A 13,559-nucleotide genomic window follows, 5' to 3' on the forward strand; every position below is an offset into this window, starting at 1 on the left:
AAGGGTGCCATATAGGTCTGTATCTGAAAGTATTATTGTCATAAATTGGTTTCCAAACTGCGGGAAAATCAACTTCCAACTCACACCTGAAGGCAGCTAGAACTGCAGAGATGAGAATGTTCTGTTAGATTCCAAAGATTTTCCTACAGAGCAAACAGACTGCTATTGCCTCTAGTATATCTGAGCCACACTGGGCAATAGTGCCTCTGGGTCAGCGTGTGGGGAAGGACATGTTAGTGAACATGAGCTGTAACATCCCCACTCCAGTCCCGCACCCTGCTCTCCTCCCCATCTTTCTCATTCAATCTTTTTACCAGCTTCCAATACCGTTAGGATGCCCAGCTGTGGCTTAATTTGCCTTTGGTGTAAAGGACAGAGGGAACGAGTCTGCCTGTAGACTTGCAGGAAACCATTTCAGGCACAGCTGACTTTGGAATTTATGTTGCCCTGTATTTCCATCTCATTTCCATTTAGTAATCAATCAATCCAAAAATACTCCTCAAGTTCCCTTTGCTACTTTCACAGGGAGAATAACAGTGTGTGCTGGGTGAAGACAGAAGCCTGATGGTTTGATTCATTTTACTGTCTGTGTCACCTCAAATGGCAGAGAGGGTGATGGGAAATTGGTTGGGTTCTTTAAAAATTCATGATAGCTGGTAAACTGTTGGCTTCCTCCTTCCCTCCCTCTTGTACCTCTCCCTTTCTCCTTAGCTTTCTTTCTAAATTAGACTTTTTTTTTAAGAATCCAAGGTTTATTTTGAATCACAAGTGATGCTGGGTGAATACAAAAAACTGGGAATGCTTAAAAGTAGGACAACTTGAGGAAAAAAAACCATGTGGAATGTTGCCAAGGAACCCAGGTGTGCTGTGACGTGTCTACTGTTCACATCCATTTTTCTCATTTCCACGTGTACAGGTAATTAGATAGACGTTCCACACAGCGCAGGACACTAAGGTTTGTAAAGCAAAACAAGTAGTGTCACTGGTGATCAAGGAAAACTTTATATCTACTGATAACCTCATTCAGTTGGACTGGAATCTGGAAGTGGATTTGCTCCGGTTTCTTTTCTGAATACTGGGGAAACATAAATTATGTAACTGAGCCTCAAAGGGATGACATATTTACTTACTATATAAACAACAACAAAAGACACAGCCAAGAGTAGGGCAGAACTCCCTTCACAAAGCCGCCCAGGCAAATTCCCATGATGTCAGACCACTGGAGTTTCCAGGGGCAACACCCCATAACCGTCCCGCTGCAGGAGAGCATCAGAAGTTCAGAAGAACGCAGAGGCCCTCAGTGGGAGCGCGGACAGGAGAGCCCCAAACCAACACATGCGAGGGCTCTCTAGGCCCTTTCAGGCTAGATCTTGACGAGAGAAAAGATCTTTCTGAGGTTGGTGCGACTGAGAAAACTAAAGATTCGGCCTCTGCTCTCAGATCTACGAAAGGGAAGAACTGTGAACTTGTCCCCTTTTGGTTTTTTTTTTTTTTTTTTTTTGACTTAAAGAAAAGAAAATCACTGGGACAAAGTCTTAAAGTAACAACAGGAATGTCAGAAAAGTTGAACATCTTATGGGCACATGCGGTGAGTTACGCTAACTTACAGCATCCACTGAGATTAACAGCACAGGCTTCTCCACATGTTAGAGCTGAAAGGACCTACTGTCCGCCAGCTGCACTGCAGTACCTTTTGAAGTCTGTCTCATTATTCCTTTCTGGTTCTTTCGGAAGTTCTGCCAGAAATACTTATTTTTCTTCTTCCAGTCTCCTTTTCCTTTTAAAAAAAAAAAAAAGGAAGAAAAAGCACAAGCAATAAATTCATTAATAACAAAAGTAGCCTCTTCCTTATAATTCAAAGCTGGTAAGAATACTTTGATTTCACAAAAGGACAGTTTTTTCTTTCAGTTTGTGAAAGAATGGGAGATGGCTATAAAGTTGTTTAAAAGAAATGCAAATTTCCTAGTAGCAAGATATGGTGCAGTGAGGTTAAGATGAAAAACAGAAACATCAAAAAGGAAGGCAAAACATGCATTCTTGTGTTTACTTTGATGTTTGTTTAACTAGTATGCCTAATTTGGCCTCGTCTTGCAGTGTATATCCCCCCTTTGGTCTTAGCCACAATTATTTCAACTACACCACAAATAGGGTATTTTAAGAAGCTCACTTTGTTTTGTTGTTATTTCTGTTGTTGATCTACCCTTGGTTTATTTCTGTTACTCCAGATTTAACGACAAGAACAGAATGGTTGGTATGTCCTGGGCCCACAGGTCAGGGGAGGTGGTCCCCTGGGTCTGTGGGTCTGGCCCCCACTGTTATTCTCAGAAGTGTGGTCTGCATGGGTCTCGCTATGGCATGCATATGGCACTCCCTGGCATTCAGGCTACCTGGTGACCCACCTACAGCTTACCCAGGGCACAAAGAAAAGAAAGCCTGCAGTCCGGCCGTGACATCTCCCAAATGGGTCTCTCTCTACCCGCCCCACCCCCCATCCTTTCCAGACTACTGCGGTGACTTTCAAGTGAAAACAAACTCGCTGCTAGAGCTAGACATTTTTAATATGTGGTAGGGTTCTGATCATCAATAATATGTAATACCTTTTTAAAAGCAAAGCGAAAGGGGAGAGTAAGTAAAATGAGTGGGTAGAGCAGTCCTTTATTCTTTACAAATAAAAAGCAGCAGCAGTGGTGTCTGCCATCGTGCTGATGTGGCACATTCAAAGTAGCAGCTCCGTCACCACTTGTTGTCTGTCTGGTTGCTCCATGGCCACTGGAAATAGGACCCAGCGAAGTGATGGGTTTCCCCAGTCTAGACGGGTGGTGCCAAGCAATGAAGCAGACATGTGGGAACCATGTCTATGGTGCTCCCAGGCTAGAAAGGGCGTCGTCTGTCAAAACAGGATGCCCGCACATTTAAGTTTTGACAGCCCCCAGAGCTGTGGGAATGAAACCGGAGCCTTTCCACCAAAGACAGAGCTCCATGGCAAGTTTTGTATCACCCACTGCCTTTGGGCTTAACACTGAAGCAAATGTCAGACATGCAGGGTTAAAGCTGACTAGTTATTATTAACTCAACCTTGCTCTTGGACAGTTCAGGAATATTTCTTTTCTTTCTTTTTTCTTTTTCTTTTCTTTTCTTTTCTTTTTTTTTTTTTTTTTTTTTTTGGTTGAGACGAAGTCTTGCTCTGTCGCCCAGGCTGGAGTGCAGTGGTGCAATCTTGGCTCACTACAACTTCTGCCTCCTGAGTGCAGGTGATTCTCCTGCCTCAGCCTCCTGAGTAGCTGGGATTATATGCACAAGCTACCATGCCTGGCTAATTTTTGTATTTTTAGTAGAGCTGGGGTTTCATCATATTGGCCCGGCTGGTCTTGAACTCCTGATGTCATGACCCGCCTTGGCCTCCCAAAGTGCTGGGATTACAGATGTGAGCCACCATATCCAGACTATTTATTTTCCTTTTAAGAGACATGGTCTCTTCATCCAAGCTGGAGTGTAGTGGTGCAATCACAGCTCACTGTAGCCTCAAACTCTTGGGCTCAAGGGATCTGCCCACCTCAACCTCCCAAGTAGCTGGGACTACAGGTGCATACTGCCATGCCCAGCTAATTTTTAAATTTTTGATAGAGAGCACATCTTGCTATGTTGCTCAGGTCAGTCTCTAATGCCTGGGCTCAAGCAATTCTCCCTCGTTGGCCTCCCAAATTCCTGGGATAAGAGAAGTGAGCCACTGAACAGGCTGAGAATATATTTCTTTAACTATAAGCTATATTCCCTTCTTCCTTCTCCCATTTTCAAGTTTCTGAAACAGAGATACAGCCTAATAAATGGTAATAGCTAACATTTATTCAGCTACTATATCCAGGCACTTTGCTATCTAATGGCAAATTTCATTTAATACTCAATTATAATGATGCATCATTGTTCCCACCTAGCAGATGAGAAAACTGAGACTTGGTGCAAGCGAGCTGCACAAGGTAATAGCTATTGAGTTGGCAGATTCAAAGGCAGGCAGCCAGGTTTGATTGAGTACTTATGTCCCTAATCACTACCAGCCACCCACCCTCTGACCCAAACAGAATAGCTGTTACTAAACCAAGAGTGAATTTTATAATCAAGAATATATAAAATATGCAATGCCTTAATTATGCATAATCTTGGATCCAAAAAATTCCCAATTGAAAGATGTATCCTAAGGACATTATTAGGGACACAGACCCCAGGATTTTTAGAGCAGCAGTAAATTTTTAAGTCTGCGTAATATTCCACCATATTGGATGTGCCATAAGTTAATTAACCAATTCGTTCTTTGCTGGATATTTAGGTTGCTTCTAATTTTTTCTCTATTAACATAGAGAATATTCAGTCATGGGAAAATGCTCATAACGTATTCAACTTAAAAACTATAAAACAGTATGCAGAATATGATCACAATTATGTTTTTTTTAAATCCCCTAGAAAAAGGAGAATAAAGATGTACATCAAAATCGTAACAGTGTTTATTTCTGAGTAGAAGGATTATTGTGGGTTTTGTATTTTCACATGTTCATGTTTTCTATAAAGTATTAAAATAATTAAATAGGTAAACCAAGAAAAGTGGTACTGACCTACAGAGTTGTCTTCCGAGTTTGATTTATGAAGAGGGTTCCTAGAAAAGAAAAACAAATCAGATTACCAGGGAGCCTTGCTTTCATGGGAGAACTGAAAATCCTCCTAACTAGTTTGACCCGGCATCAATACTACTTAATACAGCCAGGGAAACTGTTACAGGCTATTTACCACTGGCTTTTTCTACCCGTCTGCTGACTTCCTAGAAATAGACTCATGTGCCATTTGCCGACATTTATTAAAGACTCACTCGAAGGTGAGACCTGTAACATTAAATGAAGAAGACAGACTTCACTAGATCGTGGAAGTGCCTTTCATTCTGCGAACTATTAATACAGTGAAGTTACTGCCATTGGGAAGTCTCTTGTGGAAGAGGAAAAGAGAAAGCAAATAATAATGAAAACATAAACTCAGCACCACAAATGCCACTTGGGCCTGCAGATAAGTACAGTGGTTGGCTCTAGGAAAATGAAGGGGGCAGGGAGGCGGGTGAGAGACCCACAACAGGATATTGAGTGCCCTTAATAGAGGGGGTGGCCAGTACATAGTTCCTCCAGTTGGTTGCTGCCAGTTGGCAAGTGCAATGTCTATCCTGCTGAATCTTCCAATGTTCAAAGAGAAGCCAGAAATCTGCATTTTGTTTTTGTTTTTGTTTTTGAGACAGAGTCTTGCTCTATTGCCCAGGCTAGAGTACAGTGGCATGATCTCAACTCATTGCAACCTCCACCTCCTTGGGTTCAAGCGATTCTCCTGTCTCAGCTTCCCAAGTAGCTGAGATTATAGGTATGCACCATCACGCCTGGCTAATTTTTATATTTTTAGCAGAGATGGGGTTTCACCATGTTGACCAGACTGGTCTGGAACTCCTGACCTCATGCAATCCTCCTGCCTCGGCCCCTCAAAGTGCTGGGATTACAGGTGTGAGCCACTGTGCCCAGCCAGAAATCTGTATTTTTATATGAGAGCTCTAACATTTTTAAGTGATGGCAAATAAACCAATGTTTTAAAAAATGTGTCCAAATCAATCAATACATGTCTGGGCATCAAATTTGGACCCCCACCCCCCGCCACCCCAACACCTTTGGCTGCCAGTTTGTGAAGGCAGATACAGACTAACCCAAATAATCTGAAAAGTGTACACAGCCCAAAACCAGTTCATTAAACATTTCTCCAGAAAAAAACTTAAGATAAACAAAATTTAAAGAAAGAAAGCGGGAAAACCAAAGAAAGTTAAAACTGGTTGTATCAAAAAGGGAACGAGGGGGGCGGATCACTTGAGGTCAGGAGTTTGAGACCAGACTGGACAACATGGCAAAGCCCCATGTCTACTAAAAATACAAAAATTAGCTAGGCTTGGTGGCATAGGTCCATAATCCCAGCTACTTGGGAAGCTGAGGCAGGAGAATTGCTCGAATCTGGGAGGCAGAGGTTGAAGTGAGCCAAGATCGCGCCACTGCACTCCAGACTGGGCGACAGAGTGAAACTATGTCTCTCAAAAAAAAAAGGGGGAACAGTAGAGGGTGGAACAAAATCTTTCATTAGGTGTGTCCAAATCCCAGAAGGAAAATACAGTATCCTTGGGCTTACAGCCAAGGGAAACCAGAAAGAAGGCACCTGCATCAGAACAGACTCAGACACTTGGGGGATTTAAACCTGAATCTTCAGTACAAGTTCACCGCCAGGAAGGAAGATGGAAGAGGTGATTTCTGCATCTGAAGGTTTGGGCAGATAAGAAAGTGGGAGGCCAGGTATGAGTCACACTGAAAACATTAGAGGAAAGGCTGAGGCAGTAGGAGAGCAGACTGGGCAACATAGTGAGACACCGTCTCTTAAAAAAAACTTTTTTTTTTTAAGTTTAACTGGGCATAGTGACATGCACCTATAGTTCTAGTTCTAGCTACTCAGGAGGCTGCAGCAGGAGGACTACTTGAGCCCAGGAGTTCGAGGTTGTAGTCAGCTATGATCACACCACTGACCTCCAAACTGGGTGACTGAAATGAGACTGTCTCATTCAGAGGAAGAAGAATTGAACATCATAATCACCTAAAGTGATTTTCTGCCTACCTTTTGGATAAAAGGACCTTGAGAATCTAAGGTGACCAGAGAGAGGGGAGGGAGGCTTTTTCATGCAGAGCCGCCTTTAATAAGCCACCATCCTTTGGTGTAGCTGCACTGGTGTGGGCTGACCACTGGGTGCCATTTCTGAGTGGCAGGCCCATGCCCAGCAAGCACCACCATTCTCCACATGTGAGTGCAGAGAACTGTTGGTGACCAGCACAAAAATCTGAAAGCTTTCTATTGTAAACTAAGGGAGAATCAGAGCTAAGAACAGAATCAGGGGAGAAACCGCTGCAAAGGACAAGAGCTAGATTTGAATTCTAGTTATTTCCCCTTATTCCTGAGCTGTGAATACACAACATGTAAGGAAAATCTCATCCCCAAATTGTGCCAAAACATGGCTAGGACCTACTCTCCCTCCTCCTATCCACACAAAAATGAAAATACCTGTATTTACCTGCAAGGCTTTTAGGAGGTAGGCATTTCAAAATTTAAATCATTCAGCCAAAATGTACTGAACAACAGCACAAGTAAGGTACATGGATGCACAGGAAGAAAGGGGACCCACAGGTGAGGGATGGAGGAAGACAGGAACAAAAAAGCTGGGGGAGGGGAGAAGGAGAAGAATGAGGAAGAGAAGCAGCAAATGTAACGTGCTCAGGGCCATGGGAGAAGTGGGAGCAAAATAAGAACAAGTTAGTTGGCTGGGACTGAGGCAGGAAATCCTTCAGAAAGAAAAAAGGGTTTCTGCTCAGTTTAGATTCTTAATTTTTTAAAAAAATCTTACTGTGCTGTACTTTGCATTTCAAGTCATGGGACTCAGCTGCCCACCTAACTTCAGTGGGCCAGGGTCTGCAGCTGGTTAAACATGTTTTCTGTAAGGGGCCACCAGAGGCACAGGGAGCCCCATATGTATTTTTGTCCTCACCCTAAGGACTAGAGATGTCCTTTTTATTTGGACACAGAGTCTCTCTCTATTGCCCAGGCTAGAGTGTAGTGGTTCGATCTCGGCTCACTGCAACCTCCGCCTCCCAAGTTCAAGCGATTCTCCTGCCTCACCCTCCTGGGACTACAGGTATGTGTCACTACACCTGGCTAATTTTTGTATTTTTAGTAGAGATGGGGTTTCACCATGTTGGCCAGGCTGGACTTGAACTCCTGGCCTCCGGTGATCTGCCTGCCTTGGCCTCCCAAAGTGCTGGGATTATAGGCATGAGCCACCATGCCTGGCCGGGACTAGAGAAGTCTTGACCTAATTGCTATGGACCAAATATCACTACCTCAGGATACAACTGATAATGTAATAAGTGAAAACATAAATTGTGAAATTTTACTTTCCCTGAAAGTCATCAAAATACTTCAAAAAGTACACTGCAGAAAAATGTATGCTCCCACTGCTACACCATTATCCCAAAATGTAATTGCATTTTCCTCTCTGAAATGATGACTGACAATATTTTCATTATTTTTAATCTACTGTCTTTAAACTATCACACACTTTGATACAATTTTATCCTCTGGTTTGGACTTGGCCCAGGCAGTGCTTGAATTTCCCCAGGATGCCAGCAGATGGCACTGTAGTTTCTTTATTCATCTTGCTGTGGTGAGTGGTGAATTTCACAAGTTCACCACCTAGATGCTGGCCAAAGAATAACAAGCCCATGTTTCATAAGAGCGAGGCTCCCCAACTCATCAAATTTGCAAAGGAGGAAAATGACACCGTACAAATTTGGATGCAGTGACTTTCTCCCTGCAAACAGAAGCTGGCATAGAAGCAATGCAAAATGCCATCTCCTTTCTCCCTGAGACTGATTATTAAAATTCATCCAGCAGGAGCAAAAATCAATGATACAACCCAAGTCCAAATGTGGATGGCAGCAGGTGGAAGGGGCCATTTACTGATCTCCTGGTGGAAGAAACAATGCTCAGGCGTCAGCTCCAAAGAGGCCTCCCGGTAGTACCTCCTTCCTCCAGCCAGATGCCCCAGGCCTGAGGACAGTGGGTGCTGGAGGTGGATCTGCTCTTTGGACTCATCTTTTTCATTGTCAGTGGGCAAAAAGGATGAGAACTTCAGCATGAATTTTGATGACCAGGGAGCAATAATTAATATTCTGCTGTGCTTTAAAAATCCATTTAAACATAATTATCATCAAGTATTGGATTTAACGTCTCAGAACTGAACCTTAGCAAATACTTGTTCATCAGTAACTCCTACTATTAAGACCCCAAACCTGCTTAAGTGTCCACATTTTTCCTCAAGATCCCTAGACTGCTTTAGCTGTTCCTAAAGGCAAAATTCACTTAAGAAAATTCCTACATTAAGGAATTTATCAATCCCATTAAAAAATAATAATTTAAGAGACAGTATTCTCAGAACTGAACTAGTTTCTCTCCTCCTACCTCTGTCTTTAACAAATTCTTTGCTAAATTGCTTTGTTATTCATTTTCACTCATTCTTTCATTCAGTATTTATTTATTCACCTCTCAGTAGGAGTCATGCATCCTCTGAGGTCCTGAGAACATAGCAATAAACAAGACAGACTCAAGGAGGGTGACTGCAGAGTCAAGGAGTGAGGAGAAATTGAGGTGATGGGACAGAAAAGGTTTATCTGAGCAGAAACCTAAATAATGAAATAACATTCACTTCCCCAGATGGGGAAAGCTGGGCAGGGGAACAGCAGGGGAGGGAACAAGAGGTCCCCTTTGGACATGCTAAGTGTGCGGTGCTTATTAAACATCCCTGTGGAGACAGTAAAGAAACAGTTGGAAATGCGCGTCTAGAGCTGCAGATAAGAATTTGTAAGTGACTCGTATACTCTAAGCTCTGAGCCTGGCTGAACACTCTGAAGACTGAGCTCTGGGCCAACCCGATTTTTAGGGGTCAGAAAGAGAAGGTGAGGCCCAGCAATGAGACTTAGGACGAACAGCCAGTGGGAGAAGGAAAAGCAGGCAGAATGTTCCTTTACCTTTCTGGCTAGAATATTATTAAACTCCATTTTACAAAAATTATATTGCAGCTGGGCACAGTGGCTCACGCCTGTAATCCCAGCACTTTGAGGCTGAGACGGGAGGATCACCTGAGGTCAGGAGTTCGAGTCCAGCCTGGCCAACATGGTGAAACCCCATGTCTACAAAAAATACAAGAATTAGCTGGGCGTGGTGTAATCGCGGCTACTCAGGAGGCTGAGGCAGGAGAATCGCTTGAACCCAGGAGGCGGAGGTTGCAGTGAGCCGAGATCGCACCACTGCACTCCAGCCTGGGTGACAAAGTAAGACTCCATCTTAAAAAAAAAAAAAAAAAAAAAATTATATTGCAGCCTCACACTCCACACAGTGGAAACTCTAGGTTGCCATATTTTCTTTCCCAGTGAGCCTACTGCTTTACAGTGGAGATCCTCGTAAGACCATAGAGTAGGAGGAGGAACACACACAGGTCAACATGAAATTCTTTACACTTGTATGGAATTCCACCTCTCAAATGCAAAACTTTCATTACCCCCCCATCACAGAATAGGACTATCAGTGAGACTGAGACGGGAGTGATGACATGCTTGAGGTCCAATCGTGCTGGGCAAGGGCATAACTGGGCTTGGTGGCCACGTCTCTGACTCCTGAGTCCAACAACTCACCCTCTTCCCCAGACTCCTTCTCATTTGTATAACAGAATTCCAAACTGTATACATTCTTTAACAGGATGCCTCTTTTCTATTATTTAAGGGATAGACAGAAAGGGGATACCATTATATACTGGCCCAGCTCTTAAGTAAATTGCTAAAATGATACTCAGAAGAACTTGCAAAAACAGAAAGTTTTCAACACCAAATCTGACCATGGTCTATGGAAGTGTCAGAACTAAAAGTTCCAAGAACACTTTTTAGGAATTGACTATCTGGCTATTGCAAGACCCCCCTATCTGCTTCTAGAAGGAAAGGAGGCCAAATACCATGGCTCAAACTCATTTTTCTTCTTCTGTTTATATACAAATAGTCTAAGTTACATCCAGACAAAGATAACTCTATCTCATTTCTACATACTGAGTCCAGTACACTAGAAAAGTGCAATGAATGGTCAAGCATAAAGAAATTCCTAAAATACACTTCATGTTTTGGCTTTGGTGAGCTGTCCAGAAATTTCATTATAACCAAGAAAAAAAGAAGAAGAAGAAGAAGAAAAGGAAAGGAAAGTGGTTATAACCTAATTTCCAAGAAAGGAACATATGCTATATGTTACTGGAAAACCTGTACTTAAGGGATTTTCAGAGTTCCTTAATCTTGAGTCTCAGGAAATCAACTTCTCCATTAGTTGATTTCCTGCTGAATTTGGAATCTGGGCTTTTGCTGTGTCTGGGTCTTTTCCTGCATCATCCCAGGCCTGCCAAGGCAGTCCCAAAAGCCAGTAGCAGCCTTTTCTCCACCATTTCAAAAAAAGAGCCTGACACATCTGTGCTACTGAATTGTGTGTATACAGGGGGAGGCAGGGGAAGGTTAAAAGGTTGAAGGACTTATGTTAATAAGTAGTTAAGATTTTCATTTTCTTTATGTCCTACTTAAGTAGGATAACTCTGTACCTTCATATTTTGCTTCTTTCATGACAAATCATTTCATGTTAAAGAAGTAATTTCTCAATTTAATATTTCTTTCTATCCTTTGGGTATCAAAGATATTTTTAGCATACAAACCTATCTCTCTGTTTAAGAGAAATAGATAAGAAACAAAATTCACTAGTTGCCATAAAAACTCAAGAGTCACCCTTTCTCCAGCCACAGGGCCAGGACTTGGATGATGCCAGAGAGACACAGCTGTAAGACATACTCACTCTCAGAATCCGGCAGGTGCAGGGAGTGAGTTGCCTCCTTAAATTCCACGCCCTATGCACCTCTCTTGCTTGGCCCCATGATTTAGCTTGTGAATTCACTGGCTGAGATAGAAAAGCAATTCTATTGCCAAAATCTGGCATATTGTTAGAACTCCAGGAATATTCAGTATCAACGACAACGTGGGTGACATTTCGTCAAGCCGGTCAAAACAATCCCCATACAGGTTTTTTCTTTCATTTCACAGTTTATTCCAAGCCTGGACTTGCTGACTTTTTGTTATAACCTTATAAAAGTCAGCATTTATAAAGTCACCTTTATAAATGATTAAGGCAGGTGTCTGCAGTACCAAATCCAAGACAGTGGCCTGACCCAGCACACACACTCAGGAGTCAGGCAGAACTAGGGGTAAATGACAGTGCTGCCACCAACCTAAGCCTTGACTGGCTTTCTAAGAGCAGTTGTGATGATAAAAACAGTACCCCTTAATGGATTGTTAAGAGGATCACATGAAACAGTGAATGTTAAGAGCTTTGCACAGTGTCTGGCACTGGGGAAGCTCCAAGGAAATGTTACTTCTTGTAACTATTCACAGAGTGGTCCCAAACTGACAAACTGTCTTAGTCTTCTCCATCGGACTCGCTGTTCTCATCCCACCAAGCATTGCCATGATGTATCTCCTATTCTAGATTCTAAGTTTCCAAATCATTAAGGCTCCTCCTTGTAAATTATTTTATCATTAACCTCTCTCAAATAATTGAGATGGACACAAGGATTTCTCTTTTACTTCCCACTTTATAAAAGCAATTTGTATGTATGTTTTTTAGAATTACAAAAAACAACACACATAACGATTGAGCATGATGTCAAAATCTCTCTATCCAATGGATTTTCAGCACATTATTTCCATTATTCCCATGTTATTATCCTACTGTTTTCCTTAAGCAGTATTTAGCTTATTGTGTATGGCACATTGTCTACTAAATAATTTTTCATTGATGCTGCAGAGCTTTTCAATATAGGCACTTATATCAAGGGAAATGGCTTGGGCCCATCAATTACCTCAATTATCATTAACTCTCCAAAAGAAATGGCAGGATTTTCAGCTATGAAGTGTGGATGTTGTCTCTAAACAGTAATACCATCTAATCTTTAATTCTGGTTCAAAGAGGACTTTTTGCCCCATAATCCAAATTCTCACACTTGAAGGTGCTAAAAGGACATTGAAAGATCTGAATTTTCCAACCGTGAGTTGCAGAATTTTTAATTTTTCTACCCCACCCTCTTTGTATATCTTTGATTTACAACTGCCATCAGAACCACTTTAAGTCAGCCTATTTCTTCTATATAAGATGTCTCAAAAGGGCATCTTGCTCAGAAAAATAAGGAGAAAGACAGCTAATTTAGACATGCAGCATTAGTTCTAATGACAATCACCTTTGTTATCCTTCAATCCCCTGCTAATTGTATTAGACATATGGAAGTTGTAGGTAACTAAACATTATCTTTCCTGCTACAAATCAAGCCTGACTCCTTTTGTCCTGTCTGTGACAGAGATCATGAGCAGCTGACTGGTACCTCCATGTGAAGGATGTCTCAAATGCTGTCATAAGGCCACTACCCAGGAAGTGGCACCACACAATGAATGGCTCAGAACGTGGGTTCAGGAGTCCAAATGCCAGCATTCAAAGCCAAGCTCTACCCGCTACTGATTACTAACTCTGGACATGTTACTTAGTCCCACTGATTCCCAGTTTCCTGTTACGCAAAATAGAGACAATAATGTTACCGATCACATAGAATTTTTAGTTTTCTGTGAGTTGTGACTTTTACTGTACTTACTACATGCCTACACATGCTAAGCACTAAACAAATTAAATAAAATAAGTTAGCTGTTATTAGCAGCCTTTTTCCCAACCGCTCTACTTATGAGCCAGGGCATCCTCAGTCCTTCTCCAAATGTACTTCCATTTCTTAACTTGTGAGGGGTTGGTTCTCTGGCACTTCGGGAATGGCCAACACGCTCTCCAGGCCAAGGACAGGGCCCACTCCTGTTGACTCTAAAAATCCCTTCCAAAGGTGC

General features: G+C 42.3%; 1 protein-coding gene across 3 annotated transcripts in view; it reads right to left on the reverse strand.

Annotated features, from left to right (window-relative positions):
- The window catches only part of SASH1 (SAM and SH3 domain containing 1), a 285,981-nt gene that overhangs the window by 78,301 nt on the left and 194,121 nt on the right, over positions 1 to 13,559 (reverse strand). For all 3 annotated transcript variants that reach the window (XM_025381968.1, XM_025381966.1, XM_025381965.1), the window contains exons 5-6: positions 4,605 to 4,645; positions 1,691 to 1,777 (exon numbers count right to left, since the gene is read on the reverse strand). In XM_025381968.1, the coding sequence (XP_025237753.1) occupies positions 1,691 to 1,777; positions 4,605 to 4,645 (128 nt within the window). The remainder of the gene's footprint in view (positions 1 to 1,690; positions 1,778 to 4,604; positions 4,646 to 13,559) is intronic.

The sequence above is a fragment of the Theropithecus gelada genome, chromosome 4, assembly GCF_003255815.1.
Source record: "Theropithecus gelada isolate Dixy chromosome 4, Tgel_1.0, whole genome shotgun sequence".
Classification (NCBI taxonomy): Eukaryota; Metazoa; Chordata; class Mammalia; order Primates; family Cercopithecidae; genus Theropithecus; species Theropithecus gelada.